Below are 19,426 nucleotides of genomic sequence, written 5' to 3' on the forward strand. Positions count from 1 at the left end.
ACAATAATAAGCAATTTAATATAAACCTTGCAGCCTGCACTATTGTCAGAAGCATGCTGTTATAGAAAATTAATCAACACCAGGCCAACAGTTATCCCAAATTGGACTTGGTCGCTTCTTTTTCATTTTCATAAGAATAAAAATAAATAATAATTTAAAACAACCGACAAATGCAAGGGCTGGAACACAATTTTTTCACACATATATATTATTTTTCATCAACACCAAATATACACAACACATTGTCCATTACTGTAGCATCTGTAACGTTCCTCAACATGGTACTACTGATACAGAGAAGGTAAAGACACCAGCGTCCTCACGCAACAAAATATCTATTAATGACTCTGAAATAGAACAAACACAAAGCACTAACCGACAATGGAATGACGATTGCATTAAAATACAGAATTGCTTCTTTTATATATAGATACAGATCTGATCCATTCACTTATAAATACAGAGATGAGTTTAAAAAAAAAATCCTGTAAACATGATGGGGACAGCAGTCACACACACCGGAGTGAGCAGCAATGTGAAGAGGATCTCGGAATAGGAATGAACATGTGAGAGAGAGACAGAGAGAGAGAGAGAGAGAGAGAGAGAGAGAGAGAGAGAGGTGGAAGGATAAATATACAACTCAACGAAACAACATCTCACACTTCTTTACTAGGACTGAGCCACAAAGCTGTGGGATGTGATGGCGTGCAGTGCTGCATTATTTTTGCGGATTATTTGAAATCGAGCAGGTTGCAATCGATTTTGTAGTAGACGTAGGGGTAATACTCCTGCTGGCTCAGATTCAGCCCGGGAATGTCCATAGCAGATTGCTAGAGAAAGCAAAGAACATGAAAATCAGAAATTCTAAATAAACAAATAAATCATATGATTACTGGTTTCTGCCTATCCAAATGAATTCAAAAGCCCAGGAATTAGTTTAATTTATTCATTTTTCAAAAATTAATACAGGTTAGTCATTTGTATTTTGTTTGCTAACTCTATACAATTTAGGATTTTTTTTTAGTCAGACATTTTAACAAGGTGTGCATTTAAACAATGGACACTTTGTATTAGTCCTCTTAAGCAATGTTTCACCTCTTTATGTTACACAAAAGTGCAAAAGAAAATGATAAAACATTATAATTGTAAACTACCAGTAAATAGTGTTGAAATAGTACCTATAATTTAAGGTCAGTAAAACCATTGTTGTTGTTTCTCAACAATTTATACAGCTTACAAGAAAGGTCTCGTTGATTCAATCATTTTAAAGTCAGGGTGTACAAACTTTTGCACAAACTCAACTATGTCATTCAAGGCAGTTTGGACAATATCACTAAACTTGCTTGCTAAATCTGTCCTTATTCTGTTACGCTAATCATGAAAGATGGTTCTCTTTGTTTCGTTGGGGAAAACTGGTCCCACTCCACACCCATTCAGAGTGAAAAGGAGTAAGAAACCCTTAAGCTGGGGCCACTGTGTGTGTGTACAATGCTGAATGCTGGTCATAGCTGACACTTACATCGATAATCGCAGCAGCACTGCTGTCCAGATGCTTATAGAGCTCATACAGCACTTCTCTCAGCTTCTTCATGTTCTTCTTATTGGGCTGCAGCAGCATGGCCTGGAAGTTCACAGGTAAGCCGTACCTGCACAGGTTAAGACGAGCACCGTTAACACAGAGCGCACACACAACATTTTTTCCTATTACTGCAAATGTATGCATGGATAATGTCCGAAGTTTGTCCTTTAAGTTGAAGTGAAGTGGACTTAAGATCCATCACGACCCTGACCAGCATAGAGAAGATTACTGAAGAGGAACGAATGAGTGAGTCATTAAAAAAAGAAATATTTCATCATCCAAATCACTTCTATCATTCTATCAAGTGTCTCCTACCAGAGTCTGAGGTTTGAAAGGAGTAATCACATGACCAAGTTAGTATCTCTGTTTGAGATCTCATTGGACTTAACTCTATCCTGTTTGAGAAGAGTGTGTGATTATTTAAAATAGGTGCCTTTAAACGTAGCTTTCTTGTTAGCTAGTGTAACCCCAGTACAAATCTAAACTTGTGTGAACTACAGTTATAGAATATTGCAGAAATTTCTACAATTATACCTTAACACAGACTCCACAAACACCCTCAGAGCCTTGATGTGGATCCAGGCGATGAAGGCTTCACTGAAGTTCACTTTCAGCCATCGTACCAGAGGACCCTGCAGACACCAGACACAGCATTAATAACCACATGCTAATAACCATCGCTGTTTTAGGCCAACTAATAGCTTAGAATAAAGCTTGACAATATCAAACTTGTTCATATCAAACTGACTTGTTTAGACGTTATCAGACATGGCTAAATCGGTAAGTTCCGATCACTTGCTAGCGACATTAGACTTTCAGCTCCAGTGCAACACTAAAGAAGCCCATGACTTCATTAATAAACCACATTTAACGTATGGGTGACATTCTGGTACATTTCGTGTTTGGCTGAAGTATTCCTTTAACGTTTGTTTTCACTTAAGGTTTTAACTTTATGCCTAAATAATATCCGGTGAACAAGTCAGTAGCTCAGGGGCGCGAGACAAGCAGATTTCATGTCTGGGTTAACTGCTCATTGGACAAGAGGAAAAAAAAATGCTACTCCTTTTTTGACTTTTGTGAAATACAACTTTTCCTTTGCTGTGTATGCTTTAACATAATCTACTCTGTGCACACATCGGCCGAGTTATTTAGAAAAAAAAAAAAAATTCCAGCACAAAGCTCTCTCGTAAGTTTCCTGCCACTAGTGATTATACATATTGAGTGAAAACTGGAGGTCGACCGATTGATCGGTTTTACCGATCAATCGTCAACAATAACTGATTGCTGGAGTGAATAAAAAATCCACACCGGGTCGCATCTGTTGTGGAACGGCTGAGAAGGGCCCGCTGTCATTATACGGTACGAGAGCGGCCTCTAGAGGCGACATAAAAACCATCAAATTTTGTTGTGTTATTTGAAGTGTTTTTGATTCATTCTGGATGTTTCTACTTTTATTTGTTATTTGGAGTGTTACTTTTTGGTTCAGTTTAGATGCATATCTTTTATCTACTTTAATCAATATTTATTAATAGTTAATATATGTTAATATGTATATATTTCATTTTAAGAAGTACAGTATATTTTCATTGCACAGTCAGTACTGTTTATTTTCCTAATAAAGTTGAGCAATACTATATGTTTTCATTCAGTATCTATTTTAAAATCTAATCGGTTGATTAATCGGTTACCGGCAGGTTTCGCCCTACTTAGTTATCTGTATCGGTTCAAATCCACTATCGTTCGACGTCTTGTGAAAACACTGATACTTTTGCCAAGGACTTGCTGACTTTCTGTTGAGGGAGCAAAGAAGAGAATAATCATCATCAAATCCTTTGTTTACTAACTATATATTATAATAAGCTAGCTAACACTGATTCTGGTGCATTAGAGATGTATTATATCTTATTACAAAGCACTTGTTAGGAAAAGCCGAGACTGATCCATACAAACTGCTTCTTCTTATCGGTGGAGAGCCTCGTCATTTCCTCTTTATCCGCCTTCATTTCTTCCTCGTTGTACTGGAAATCTCGTACTACGAACCTGTAAACAGTAAACACATCTTACTGGAAGGTTATGAATATGCAAAATTACCAAATATCTACTAACAATACAATAATCATCACTTTGGCACCTTTCTCACAATTATTATTAACCTTAGATCATTTAAGATTGTGCGCCATACACGTCCCTGTTACTATAGAAACGATAAAGTATTAGCACATCTATATCAACTGAATTACAGCCTGCACTACTATCAGAATGGTGTTGTTATGGAACGATAATCAACACCTTCTGACCAATCACATTTAAGTAGTAAGTATGAAAGCTCCACCGTACTTGTTCTCTCTGGCTTTGTGCCTGAAGTCGTCGATGGCTTTGCGGAACAGCGTGACACTGAACAGCCCGCTGTCGTGATCCTCAAACAGCAAACTGTAGAGAAACAAAGCTCAGAGTTAGTCCAGCAGATCCTGACTCATCAGTGTCAGTCAACCATTATACTGGCCTGATGTTTGCATGCTTCCATTCTACCTTTTACTGTAAACTCCAGAATTATTGGCGCCCTTTAAGAGAGTGGGAGAAGAAGTTTTCCACTTGAACAACCAAAGAAACATCTAGCATGCTAACTCCCTAAGAATGTTTCTTCCGAAAGCATATATGGCAAAAATTATTGACACCCTAAAAGAATATTTAGGATAAATAAACGCCTCTGGGTCTCTCCAGCATTCTTTTCACTTCCACCTTCATTGTCCAAGTTTAATCCATTTTCCCCCCAACGTCAAAATTATAAATCAATCTGGACCGTAAGCCTCACCAAATTCTATCTGCTTCAAGAAAAAAAAAAAAAACAACAACACTAGGATGCTTTGTTGACAAGTTGTACTAATCTATCAAGGCATTTTTATACACACGGATTACCTTGATAATCAACAGAATCCATCCTAATGTTCTGCTCTCAGCATTTTTGCATGAATTAACATGGCTCGTGGTTTAGAAAGAAGCAGAGCTTACTTTGTGGACCGCGGCACCACCATTTCCGCGAGAGTCTCATACGTCTTCTGCCAGTCTGCATAATTGGTCCTGATGAGAGAGCCGTGTCGATTGTTAGTCTTTACACAGTGGGAGTTTAAATTCTGAGCGCTACCAAAAGATTCAAACAAGCTTCACTTACTTCGGTACCACCACCAACAGAGTGATGAGGTACTCGGAGTCCAGCACAAAGTCCTCTTTCTTTACAATGTCGGCCAGGCTGCGGGTCAGCAGGCTCCCTCTGAGGACATGCGTTATACGTTATAAAGCAGCCTGAACATCAGAATTCATTTTGAATCATGTAGCTGCAAGATTTTGTATCAAGATGTAAAACTGAGTGACTCTAAATCTACTGTACATCACTGACTGGAAAAATAAACCAATTATTTTTTAGAATTTCAATCTATTAATGCACAACCAGTGTTAAATTAAAAGATGCTGTAGGGCGTATAGACACTATGAAGATCAACTACTAACAAAACCTTTAAACATTACAAGTGTAAAATTCAAAAAATACACACAATGGACAAAATGATTGCATCTGTTGATTAAAATACTAATAGACTTTGACTATTTGGCTCTCTTTTCTTCAAGAGCGTTTTTTTTATTTATTTAAATAATTTATTTTTGCCTTATGCTTTGTCACAGGATGCACCCACTTTCATTCCATTCTTAACATCATAAAATCAAAATGTCTTCTAAGTTGATTTACTGTAAAATGAAACAATAAAAATGCTACTATTTTCAAATGTAAAAACCGTGAGGGATGCAAAATATTTTTGCACTATTTATACAGGTGCATCTAAAAAAATCTTTATTCTAATATTTTGAGATACTGGATTATTGATTTTCATGAGCTGTATGCCGTAACCATCAAGATTAAAACAAACAAAAAAACAAAAAAAAAGTTTTGAAATATTTCACTTTATGTGTAATGAATCTACAATATATGAAAGTTCAACTTTTTGAATTAAATTGGAGAAAAAATTTTACTTTTCGACGATATTCTAATTTTTTGACATGCACCTGTACATTACTTATGATTACATGTGTATAAAAGGTTTGGATTGTTATCTTTTCACAGGACACACCCACATTTAATTTCCGTCTCTTTCTATTAGTTGATAAATTGTAAAATTTGGGTACTGTTTCATTTAAAAACAGTGAGGGGTGCAAACTTTTGCACTCTATGTGCACTGGTAGCATTTTACCTTCACAATACCCCATTTTTAAAATTACGACTGTGTTAACAATGCAAATGAAGCCCTTACTTTAACTCTAGTCTTAAACCAAATGGATTTAAATAGAGTCAGTAACAGTTTGGTCATGCTAGCGTTCTTCACTCACGCGTTCTTCCTCTCCAGGTTCTGCAGGTTTCCCTTCAGGTTGTTGTAGGCTGAAGCTCGAGCCTTTAAGTCGTTATCAATCTGCGTTACTTGCTGTTCACAGCAGAGGGAGACAAGACAAAAGCGTTATTATTCAGCACTCTATCCACATGGCTGAGGTATACAAGCACGCACTCGCACAACCCCCAAAACTGCTCCATGAGCATTATCGTTACTTATAATACATGCATCTAGACCTGCCTTAGATATGATTTCAGATATGTTCTTCAGAGATTGCTTTATGGGGTATTTCGCCATGTCCCACTGGAACCTCGTGATGTAGGTGATCAGATCCACTAATAACAAGAATAAGAAAATTCAGAAAAGCTTTAAAAAATATAAATAAATAAATAAATAAATAAAAGGTTCCGTATGGAGATGAAGGAGATCTTGTCTCACCTCCGTTTGCCAGCAGGTTCTCCTGAACTTTATCACGGCTGTCCTCAAGCACGTCGGCCATGTACTGCGCCACCTTCTTCACCACACTGCAAACCGCATCAAACATACATCGCACCCTGTTACCATCCTGTACTCTCCTCAGAAAACACACTTCGGTGAGAACTTCAAAGACAAACTGACAAATTCTGTGAAAATGGAGAAGCTTTATTTAAAACAAACAAAACACAAAAAAAAACAAGGGAGTAAGAAATCAGATCAGATCAAATCAAATCTTTTCCCCTCGGGACTGTAAGGAAATAAGGTTTATAGTCACTGTTGGATGTATAAATCAGAAACTCCGAAGCAATAAGAGCATCCTCTATTATTTGGGCAGTGGGTGTGTTGCTGCTTTAGGACCATGAAATCCATTTACACAATCGGGTCACTGCTGCGCCGAACAAACAAACCAAACAATCTGGTGCTCAGGAGGATTAAAATGAAACGATCAAGAGTTCGGATTATATCATCTTGTCCACACTTTTCTCACTGAGGCCCAGAAGGAGTCACGAGCTACATACTATCTATACTAATACAAAGGAAAGAAAGAACAGACCTGCTTGGTTGCCTTTTAATTAAAAAAACAATTACTCTAGCATTTTCCTGTACAGTTTCACAAATATCACATTAACGTGTACAGAACACATGAAAACTTATAATGAAAGTCTATGGGCAGTTTGTGAATCTAATCAATATTTTCCCTATAACAGCATGTCACAATTTGCCGACACTAACAATTTTTACTTGCAGAAACAATGCAGATACATGGTCCGTTTTTCCCCCGTTTACAGCCATGTTTAATGTTGTGGAACGTCCACAAAACAAGTTCATGTAAACATTTATGTTAAAGCAGCAATAAACAGTCATTCCCGCTCTCTTACGGTTAATAAAAGTTTTTAAAAAGACAACCGTTTGTCACTGAAATACAAACAAGCACATAATTATAAACGTCATTTGTCTTGCAGCTGATGTCATTCAAGGTTTCTACAAAGTGGTATAAATCCGTGTAGTTTTAGAAAGAGAAAAAAAAAACTGGTTAATTGTGTGGGTTTGGATTCCATAAAAAATTCAGAAGAGCATAAATATCTACTATATGATTATATGTGTTTTACTGTATTGCTAATATTGGTAAGATTTCTGTCATGCCCGCCTCTTCTGAAGACTTTTTGTGTTAGAGTGTAATGGTGTCCCAAAAGCATCCATACACAGGGGGAAAATTAACACTTTTTAGCAAAATATCTTCCAAAATTTTTCATACTTGGTTTATATTTTATTTTGTTTTCCAGATTTTAAGAAATGTCTTTGACAAAAGAAGAATGTATTGAAATCCGGCTGGATCGGGACGCTGTCACAAGGTTGCGATGGACTTCAACAGGAAACATGGCGAACACATCACACATGACACTGTTACCACCTTTATTAACAAATTCAAACAGACTGAAAGTGTTGCGGACCGACCGAGAAGTGGACGTCCACGAACATCCACTGACGAAGGCACAACCGATGTGGTGCTCGCACACAAAGTCCCCTTTGCATGGGGACTTTTGGGACACCCTGCAGTTTTGAATTTGCAATATACTGTAGTCATGTATTTTAAATGTTTATGGACAGAATTATGCAACTGCCTTTGGACCAGGGGTGTCCAATCTTATCCGGAAAGGGCCGGTGTGGGTGCAGGTTTTCATTCCAACCAAGCAGGAGGCACACCTGATTCCACCTGTTTAGTCAGTTGATCTTGGCATTCAATAGACTCAGGTGTGGCTTCTGCTTGGATGGAATGAAAACCTGCACCCACACCTTCCCTTTCTGGATAAGATTGCCCACCCCTGCTTTAGACAATTATGCGAATTGATTTTTTCCCCACCAAGCTATCCATTTAACAACTAATTGTTTATTTATTTGTTGTTCTTTCAATGCCATGTCAGCATCGATGGCTATTTTCATGGCAAGGCCAACGTAAATAAAACAGGACATTCAATAAAATCTTACAACATTTCCACAACATCAAACTATACAAGATCCGTCAATTTAAAGCTGCAGTATGGAACTTTTTTTGGTTAAAAATGAACAAAAATCAATTATTGAGCGAATACATAACAAGAATCAGTGTTCAAAACTGTCTCCTCACCCTACCCTGGATTCGCAACGGTCAGCTTATAATAATGATTTATAATTTGAGCTGTCGGGTCGGATTTCACGGGAAACGCCAGTTTGACGCCATTAGTCACGTCCGTAAACAGAAAGAAGGAGATCCAGCTACTACATGGTGTGTGTGGGGGCTGAGGATGGTGAAGTGTTTGTAGCTTGTTCTTACAACAACTGCTTAGAATTTAAATGCATCATCTAGATGGCTGCTTTTAATCTGGATCGTTCTAAACGCAATCATCGTTGACATTTACTGTCAAAACCAAGAAACCTCGAACTGCGAAGAGCCTGCAGTCAAAAAGGGAAAGCGACAGGGACCCGTGCTGAAACGAGAATAAATATCGGCATGGCTTTTGAGAGGTGGCGACGACTACGAGATCTGAAGGGATTGAAGACTGACACCTGTTCAGCAGAAGAAAAAAAAAAAAGAAAACTCTGTAAGACATTTCAGTGGCTTAATAGGTAGCTCGCTAACATTGGCACACTTCTTCGCTTGATTCAGCTAGGTATCGAGCTTCCTATGTTGTTGTTTTTTTTGTTTCGCTATGGTCAGTGTGGGAAATTGCACTTATTTTCTGCTAGCTATGAGAGAGAGCAACTGACCTCTACTCCAAGAAAACCGTATCCACCGCCACCTCCGCTGTAAAGTATTGGCGCTAATATACAGCCAATACGAATACCTCAAACCCATCAGATTCATCCACACAGAGGATCACAATCAACGTAAAAAATAATAATAACTCCGTAAGTAACGTGCAATCTTATGTTTCAAACAGAGATGGCGATAGAGAGACAAAAGGTAAGTACTGCAGCTTTAATATTTGAAAAAAAAAAATTCTAATTCCAACATTTTGCAGGCCTTCCAGATAAGTATTTTCTGAATAGAAACCTTGTTGAATATAGTTAAGAGTCCTGTAAAATTTGCTCAAAAGTCATTCTTATCTTACAGAAATCACATGGCGGTGGATCTTAACCATTCGATAAAGTGTGTCTAATAGTTTATTTGTTAATGTGACTAACAACTAACATGTAGAAGTTATAATGATACCAATAATATGCTAAGAAACATGTATTGTGACAATTTATCACAATATTAACATCATATCCTCATACATGCCACAGATACGTCTGTCTGTCTGTCTCTCTATCATGTGCTTATACAGTACTGTGCAAAAGTCTTAGGCACCCTAATTTTTTTTACAAATACAAATTATGTCTAAATTCTTTCGTTTATTACATCTGCATTATTGACTCAATTAAAAAAATTATTCCAAATATTACTTTTCCAACAAAAAAAAAGAGAAAATGTTACAGGAAAAGAAAGCAACATATTTAGCATATAACATATGAAGCATTTTTAAACAGCAAAGGGTTGTTACACTTAACATTGACTTTGTTTTTATATATATATTATTATATAATATATATAATATTGTTCCTAGGGTTAGAAAAAAAAAAAAAAAACGGACTCTGTCCAGGAGACTTGTCTGTGAAGTCTGAGCTTTTAGAGCTTCCAGACACTTATAAATAGAACCTTGTAACCGCGCTTGAGGAATAAATCATGAGTTTTAAATATGACTGAGGAAAGAGGCGCTGGTGTGTCACCAAACTGCTAATGGTTAATTTTAGCCGGGGACGGCGGGCATCACACTGTTGAGTGAGATTCCTCAGCACGCTAAATAAGCAGGAAAGTCCTTTGACTCGAACCCTGAACACTGAGCCTGTCCTATCTAATCGCACCATTCGCACACAACATTTCACAGAATGCAAACTGAAATAGCCTGGGTGAGACTGGAAAAGTTTGTTCAGATCAAAGTGTGTGACCAGAGTGATGGTTTGCACTGCAATGTTTTCCTGGAGAGTGAAGAGAGAGAGAGAGGAAAAAAAAAACATACCTCTCCACAAAAGAGTCCAACTTGGCCAGCTCGTCTGAGAGTCCGACTAAAACATCTAACGTCCCGACCTACAGGAGAACGGAGAGACATGGGCTTTGATCAGAAAACAGCATGATGGAGCAAAGAAAACGCAGCCAGGCTGTGTTTGATCAGTCAGAGCTTCATGCGGCGCCGCCTCTGTTCTCGCCTCATCGGGCACCAACAAACTTATAAAGGGGTACAAACTGATGCTATGTGGCAAAGACGAGCACATACTTTTCATCCTAAAAAGAAGTGCAAAGTCAGCGTTATGCAACAGTGATAATACGTGTTATAAACTAAAAGATGTTCAAAATGTTGAGCCTCCTGTATGTTTGGTGCTCCAGGAACATCGCACCTAAACCAAGAAAAGGGTGAGGATACTTTACTCTTTCATAAAGACACAGATGTTTTTGTTAAATTACAGCAAAGAAAACGAGAGATTGTGGCTGAATCGCTATGCATGTAAGCATTGGGTAACCCTTTATTTTACTAAAACCCAATAAATCGCATTAGTCCTTGTGAAACGCTTTAGGAGAAGCGTGGACAGTTAAATTCGCTCACACAGGATTCATGCAAGAGGAACTGAAAGGATTCACAGTTTCCTCAAACAGAGAAGTCCTGAATTTCCTCAGATGGGAAATACACAAAACTAGTAAACGGTTCCGTCTGACAAAGGCGTAAATATCGAATGAATCTAAAACACTGTGGATATAAATTGCCCGTAATACATTTCAGTGATGCACCAAATGGTACGGGGTATGTGAAGTAAATAAATAAATAAACAAATAAATAAAATATGAAGAGAACCTTAAGGTCCGGGATGTTGAACTTGTTGTTAGTGGACAGGTTGTTGGTGCGAGTGGTGGCCACCATCAGCTTGTCCCATGTTTGCTGGCAGGTTTTCTCTCCAGGAGCCGAGATCAACCAGAACTCCGTCATGACTGAATGCTGACGCTGAAAAACAGCAAGAGCTTGCTTTCATTACGTACACAATCCTACAGGACAAGCATGCAGTCTTGCTTTACAGGGGTTTTAGAGATCGGTATATTGATTTGTGTATTGCGTCTATACACTAAATACTGAGTTTATTAATGGATTACAATATGTGTGCTTCCATTATAAGTGAGTTTGGAGTAAACGGATTTTTATTCTTCTCTCAGAACAGGGAAATGTCTGGACATTCTTAGAAAAAGAAGAAGAGGAAGAGGAAGAAGAAGACTTTGTCAGTCAGATATACATTTCATCACAGTGAAGTTCTGTGGTTGAAAACGCAGGTTCAGCCATGATACCCCTGGAGCAGATAGGGTTAAGGGTTAATGTTTTTGGCAATTGGGGTAAAAATAAATAAATAAATAAAAGTCTACATTTTATTTTTGGACATAAATTTATCCAGCTGTGACAAATGCGAGAAAGTTTACTAGCTAACTTAAATAATTTTACATAACTGATATTAGCAACGCCTTGATGACGTGGGGGCGTTCCCAAGATTTGCATATTGATACATATTCATTCACGGTGAACTTTTTTTTTTTTTTTTTTTTTAAATAGAGCGAGAGAGATGTTTATAAGCTAATTTAGGAGTTTACGGAGTAGTCATAAAAATATACAGCGTTTTATTATTCTATAAATATTAGTATTATTATTTTAGTGGTTTAAAATGACACTTTAAGGGGAATATTTACCGTCGCGTAGATAACTGCTGCAGTAAATATGGCTGAATGCCAAATACCCCCGTCCCCCCTACATAGCTGAACTACACAGAGTATAAAGTAACATAACAGTAATGGTTTTTACACTGAGATGTGTAGTGCACTAAGTAGTACAGGACGGTATTTCGGATCGAACCGATTAAAAGCGCTTGATTTGTGCTACAAAAACAAACACAAACAGAACAGCAATATTTAATATTTTAAAATAATGATATTAATGTATTTATTCTAATAAATCAATATTTAAAATCGTTATGTCAGCAATTTGTCGAACTTGCTAATATTATTTTGTAATCCTTGCTTTGAACACACATATCGTACTGTGACTCCTCGCTGTTTTTGCGTCGTAATGTACTGTATTGTATTGTAATGTATTGTATGCACTGTCATAATATAATATAACGTGTGATTTTATGCAACTCGTGATGTTTATTCATATACGTATATAATAACTCGTATACATTTAGCTAACGCTAGCTCGCCTGGAAAGGTTATAAAGCTAACATGGCTAAAAGCTAGCTGCCATTCTATTTCACCGCAACATGTTAAATGAATTGAATCACAGAAAAAGCGGCTTACCTGGACTAGGCGAGGATACACGTGATAGAAAAAGCAGATAAAATACTAATTGGTGTCTATAATCGTGTTATTATTTAAAGCGGTAAATTGTACGAATGGTTATTCATAATGTCATAACAGTGGTGTTTCCAGAGCGCATCACAGTCAGCTGATCCGCCAGAGGAGGAGGAGAATGAGTGAAACCGCGGCGTCACAGCGCCACCTGATGCAGCGGAGGTGCTACTGCACTCAAATATTTCATCTATTTTATTTAATACTCAGTCACGATTGAGTTTGGAGGTTGTCGTAAAGCTGTAAACAAGTCTTTTTTTAAAAGGTAAGTTTTAAATTAAATTAAACAATCTTTTCTATTATTAGGCATGGCAGCGTAGTGGTTAGCATGTTTGCCCCACACCACCAGGGTTGGGGGTTCGAATCCCGTCTCTGCCCTGTGTGTGTGGAGCTTACATGTTCTTACATGCCTTGGGGGTTTCCTACAGATACTTTGGTTTCCTCCCCAGTCCAAACACATGCGTAGCAGACCGATTGGCATTTCCAAATTGACCATAGTGTTTGAATGGGAGTGTGTGCGATTGTGCCTCGTGATGACTTGGAACCCTGTCCAGGGTGTTTCCCCCGCCTGGTGCTCTGAGTTCCCTGGGATAGCCTGCAGGCTTCCCGTGACCCTGTGTAGGATGAGTGGTATGGAAAGTGGATGGATGGAATATGTTCTGTTGTCGAACATTATTATGTGGGTACTGTGAATGGTCACATAACCTGACATAACATCAAACAAGTTAGAAGATGGATTGGAAAGGAAATGAAGTAACGTTGTTGTCCAGGTGTGCCCTGTTAGATTAAATGTTTAAAGAATGAATAGATCTGAATGTTTACTCTTGGTTTGAGCCCTGAGTTTCAACTTTGAAGACTGTATTTCTTGTTAAAAATGATAAACCAACATGAAGACCAGAGGGCTGTCTATATGAGAAAAGGAAGCCATTTTGAAGCTGAGAAGAGAGGGAAAATCGATCACAGTCATTGTACAAGCATTGGACATAGCCAATACAACAATTTGGACTAACAACCAGATACCAAACAGGTTGTCTAACAGCAGTTGATGACAGAAACATGAGAGTGGTGAAGAAAAACCCAAAACATCAACAACCTCCACAGGGCAGGTGTGAAAGTATCACAATCGTTCCATAATTCAAAAAAGACTTTGAGAATAGAAATATAGAGGCCATACCATCAGATGTAAGCCACTCATCAGCAGTAGGAATCAGAAAGTCAGATTGGGATTCACAAAGAAACACAGAGATGAGCCACAAACGTTCTTGAACTAAGATTAAGCTCTACCAAAGTGATGGAAAGGCCAAAGTGTGGAGAAAGAAAGGATCTACTCATGATCCAAAACATACAAGCTCATCTGTGAAACATGATGGTGGTGGTGTCATGGCTTTGGCTTGCATGGCTGCTTCTGAAACAGGCTCACTAATTTTGTATTGATGAAGTAATTCATAATTGTAACAGCAAAATGAATTCAGAAGATTATAGGAACATTTTATATTCTGGCAAAAATTACAGAGAAATGCATCCAGTCTAATTGAGAGAAACGCCAAAACACACTGGCACGCAGGCTTGATGCAGTTATTGCAAGCAAGGGATACGCAACCAAATAACAAGTGTTATTTACTTTAATTTACTTCAAGACTTATCTGTTCCAATACATATGCTCACCTAAAAAATATTTGGTCTGCCACCAAATGTGCCATGTTCTAGGCTGTTGAACACATGTAGATGTGTAAATAACAAGAAATCCATCTCAGATTCATCTTTTGATCTTAAACTCAAATTTCTTCAATGTAGAGCTAAAACAGAAGGATTGACCTTGCTGTTCCGATACTTTCAGAGGGGACTATATATGATCTCTGGCAAAAGTTGAAAATTCCTTTTCACCAACGGTCTCCATATATTGTGATAGATTTTGGGCAAAGAAAAATAGGCAAAAAATTGTAAAGTACAAAGCTGACAGAAACAGAAGACCTGCCGCTATAATTGCAATTGCAAAAGTGGTTCTAGCAGGTATTGACCCATAATGGTGAATACTTATGCAACCAACAAACGTCTGCTTTTTTTTTGTTTGTTTAGTTAAATTTTGTTCCAATAAAAACAATATTATTCATTTTTAAGTGTCAGACATATTGTGTAAATCAAATAATAAAAATCCCAATTAAGTCCAGGCTGTAACACTACAAAATGTGGACAAGTTCAAGGGGGTGAATATTTATGCAAGACCAAATCCACTGGCATTCGTACAACAGTAAATGCCAGAAATGGATTCTTTAAATAATGCATTGAAGATATCAAATAGGGAAATTCAGAGATCTGTTTTAAACAATCCGAGTTTTCAGTGCTGGCTTTTCCCTGGAGGTTAGATTCAGGAATGCCCAGTCAGCCGCCCGTCCGAGGAAGGCACGGCCTTCTGTATTTGGACTGAAGTCCCACTTCCTGTCCATGGGTGTCCCCCACCCTGCATTTGAGGAAAAACCCACAAAGGGATCTGTTTGTGGAGTTCAGCAGGTCTGGGTTGCATTGTGTTGGGACACAATGCCGGGACTGACTGGAGCCGAACGCTCAGATCAAAAGGCACGCTTCGCTGCCCAGCGGCTGGCCTCTGTCCAGGCGACGGGGACAATATCTAGGCACGCGTCGCCTAATCAGTCACCTGCATGCATATCAGGGTGGCAGGAGGAGAATATCGGAGGCTGTTTAGTCTCCAGCGACGTCCGTGTCGCTAGTGTGTTATTACAACGACTCCTTAGTTTCCCAAATGTCAACAGCATATCGTTGGGTCTAAATATAGACTAAAAAACTGCATTTCCAGTAAAAAGCTGCAGGGGCGGGTGATATAATGGTATTTCGAAGATATAAAGATAACAATATAAGGTTTTGTTTTTAGCATCCCCATCAGATCATTTGTTGTTAATAAATGTCTTTTTGACTTTTGTGGAACGAAGCGCAATAGCACCAGCGATGGTTGTAAGAAAGATACATCGAACGGTATGAAGAAATTAGGCTAGGCTTCTTTCTTTCTAGCCCAAACTGTAGATTCATGCAGCCTATCAGTGACGGTCATGTCTGGTGATTACAGAGTCGGTTACTGACATTTATATTCATTCTCACAGTGCAGACATACACCAATCAGCCATAACATTAAAACCACCGACAGGTGCCGTGAATGACATTGATTATCTCATTACAGTGGCACCTGTCATGGTATATTAGGCATCAAGTGAACAGTCATTTCTGGAAGATGATGTGTTTTGGAAGCAGGAAAAAGGGGCAAGCATAAGGATCTGAGTGACTTTGACAAGGGCCAAATAGTGATGGCTAGACGACTTGGTCAGAGTATCTCCAAAACGGCAGGTTTTGTGGGGTGTTTTCAGTATGCAGTGGTTAGTACCTACCAAAAGTGGTCCAAGGAAGGACAACTGGTAAACTGGAGACAGGGTCATGGGCACCCAAGGCTCAATGACGCGCATGGGGAGCAAAGGATAGCCCGTCTGGTCCGATCCCACAGAAGAGCTGAAAAAGTTAATGCTGGCTATGATAGAAAGGTGTCAGTACACACAGTGCATCGCAGCTTGCTGTGTATGGGGCTGCGTAGCCACAGACCGATCAGAGTGCCCATGCTGATTCCTGTCCATCACCGAAAGCACCTGCAATGTGCACGAGAGCATCAGAACTGGACCATTGAGTAATGGAAAAAGGTGGCCTGGTCTGCAGTATCAAATTTTATTTTACATCACGTGGACAGCCGAGTGCGTGTGTCGCTTACCTGGGGAAGAGATGCACTATGGGAAGGAGGCAAGCCGGCGGAGGCACTTTGATGCTCTGGGCAATGTTCTGCTGGGAAACCTTGGCTCCTGGGATTCATGTGGATGTAGTTTTTAACATGTAACATCTACCTAAACATTGTTGCAGACCAAGTACACATCTTCATGGCAACGGTATTCCCTAATGGCAGTGTCCTCTTTCAGCAGGATAATGCGCCCTGCCACACTGCAAAAATTGTTCAGGAACGGTTTGAGGAACATGACAAAGAGTTCAAGGTGTTGACCCGGCCTCCAAATTGCCCAGATCTCAATCCGATCGAGCGTCTGTGGGATGTGCTGGACAAACATGTCCGATCCACGGAGGCCCCACCTCAAAACTTACAGGACTTAAAGGATCTGTTACTAACGTCTTGGTGCCAGATACCACAGCACACCTTCAGAGGTCTTGTGGAGTTCATGTATCAACAGGTCAGGGGGGGCCTACACAATATTAGGCAGGTGGTATTAATGTAATGCTGGGTCAGTGTAAAGCTGAAAAAAGCTGAAAAACAGAAAGTTAAAGGCCTTGATAAAGGGTCCAACGGTGGCAGTCATGGGACGTGAACTCACAAACATCTGTTCATTAGCACATTAGTAGAAAATAGCAAGTGCACATGTGAGATTATCAACATTTTGGGTCCTTTGTGTTTTGCATTAGCACCTACATCCAAACAAACAAGGAACTGGGAAGGGTGCCTCTATTTTACAGTACCAGAAGGCTTTCAGTTCAAGTCCCACGACTTCCATTTAACCCTCAACTGCTCATCTTGAAGCTGGTTGTATCTTGCCTGAACTGTAAGTCATATTGGATAAAACCATCTGCTAATTGAACTAAATGTGATTGAATGTTTTTGTTTTTTTACAACTCCAGATTTAGTACAAACATTGCTTGTTAGATTTGTCACTATAACAGAGGTTAATAGCCTTGGTGATCTATAATATTTAATACATACTTTTGATGTGTGATGTCTTTTTTTCTGTTTTTAATGCTTCTGTTTAATGCTTCTGTTGTTTTTTCTCAGCAGTGCCCATGACCACTTTTATATTCCCATCGAAATAGCATACAGCATGTGCTTCACAAAGTAGACTAACATCCATTTCCCTATTTGATGTCATTGCAATAGCATTTTAATGTTTTAGCCCAATGGACTGTAGGTGTGGTGAGTTCAGCCTTTTAAGGGTAAAGGGTTAAAGATAATGATGGAGAACACCCAAGATATGCACCATTGTTATGGTTAAAGGCTGTCTATTTTTAGGCCTAACTGTTATCAGTGTCCTTGAGGTACTTTGGAATGCACTAATGGTGAACATTCTTAAATAATGGTTATAATAATGAAGATTATCTTATCTTAGAGTCATTCAAAGCATACTTTTTAATCCAGGTCCAGGTTTGAGTTTATATCAGTTACAAATATTTCGTAAAGAATCCAAAGATTGGGAAATGATGACCATCAAAACCAAGACCAGAGTAAAGTCGTATTTATTTATTTATTGCTGCAGCATGAAAAAAGCTTACAAAGATCTTTTTATCATCTGCCAATGGCACTGCTTCCATTTTAATTTATTCTTTTGGCAGACACTTTTATGCAAAACAACTTACAAATCATCCAGACTCCAATCCAGGCATAAATTGAGCAATTCAGGATGTTGCTCAGGGACCCAGCAACGTCCTAAGATTTAAACTCACAGCCTTCTAGTCATGAGATCAGAGCCTTAATATGAAGCTACCTACATCCATTTATGGTCAGTCTTTGGTCTAGGCAAGTGCCAATCATTTACATAGTTTAATATACTGTAATATTCATTCATCCATTCATCTTTGGGATGTGGTAGGTTCATGGTGGATCTTGGGAATGCTGGGCACCAGGAGGGAATACACCCTGGATGTGGGCACGTGCCCATTGCAGGGCACCAAAAGCATACACATATGCTCCCAGTGTTCCTAGGACAGTCTCCAGATCCACTGCAACCAAATCGGTTACTGAAAATGAACGAATTAATGTCTTCTTTATGTTGTCCTAACTTTTAGTAAACTAAAATGTAAGTCCTCTTATGTAAGCATGTCCCTTATTCCTATAACCAAAGAATTCAAGACAGATCTTTAGTTGCATTCGTTTTGAATTGCCATAACAGTGCTGTGTAAGATGTGAATTCCTCTTGCACAATGCAAAGCCGTGGGGTGTTACAGCCTGCAGCAGGCAAAAACGCATGTCTTGCCAACAACAGGCGCCTCAAATTCAGATACTGTTCTAACCAGAACAATGGTAATCAAACATCTCGCTGTACTGGGAGCCACTTTAGATGCAACACAAGATTAGGAGCCATGCAGACTTTTATAATCCTGCGGGAGCCGGCACAAAACGCGGAACACTTGTTGTGTGGTCCAGAGGGACAGACTTTCACTGGCAATGTGACGCTGAAGCTGCTCGAATAAACAGAGGCATTGTGTCCCTTCCCCATTCCAGCTACACTGGGTCATTCGACATTTTCATTCGACTTGAAGTGTTTATTCCATGACAAACACGCAAGTGAGCAGAAGCATACATGTATTATCCTGTGCACAAGGTAACCAATTTAAACAAGGTTTAACATTGAGGTGTAACCCAGCAGTGAGTAAATTTTAGGGACCAGAAGGTTGTGAGCCCAAATCCTACACAGGGTCACGGGGTAGCCTGGAGCCCATCCCAGAGGACTCAGGCCACAAGCCAGGAGACACCCTGGATGGGGTGCCGATCTATCTCATATGGATTTGCACAATCACACACATTCACTCATCCATTCACACACTACGGACAAT

The 19,426-nt window shown here is 39.0% G+C and overlaps 1 protein-coding gene across 2 annotated transcripts; it reads right to left on the reverse strand.

Annotated features, from left to right (window-relative positions):
• Positions 1 to 398: 398 nt before the first annotated feature.
• atp6v1c1a (ATPase H+ transporting V1 subunit C1a) lies at positions 399 to 12,940 on the reverse strand. Of its 2 annotated transcripts, none has more exons than XM_053674895.1 (13): positions 12,776 to 12,940; positions 11,295 to 11,441; positions 10,467 to 10,534; positions 6,391 to 6,476; positions 6,189 to 6,287; positions 5,954 to 6,041; positions 4,749 to 4,847; positions 4,589 to 4,657; positions 3,917 to 4,009; positions 3,526 to 3,619; positions 2,114 to 2,211; positions 1,520 to 1,646; positions 399 to 830 (listed from the first exon to the last, which is right to left on the reverse strand). In XM_053674895.1, the coding sequence occupies exons 2-13, from the start codon at positions 11,424 to 11,426 to the stop codon at positions 732 to 734; spliced, it is 1,152 nt and encodes a 383-aa protein (XP_053530870.1). In that variant the 5' UTR covers positions 11,427 to 11,441; positions 12,776 to 12,940; the 3' UTR covers positions 399 to 731. The 2 variants fall into 2 exon arrangements, with proteins under 2 accessions (XP_053530870.1, XP_017309329.1); XM_017453840.3 differs by having other exon boundaries at positions 5,954 to 6,045; positions 6,193 to 6,287; positions 12,776 to 12,939.
• Between the last annotated feature and the right edge of the window lie 6,486 nt (positions 12,941 to 19,426).

Source organism: Ictalurus punctatus, chromosome 23 (assembly GCF_001660625.3).
Source record: "Ictalurus punctatus breed USDA103 chromosome 23, Coco_2.0, whole genome shotgun sequence".
In the NCBI taxonomy this organism is placed as follows: Eukaryota; Metazoa; Chordata; class Actinopteri; order Siluriformes; family Ictaluridae; genus Ictalurus; species Ictalurus punctatus.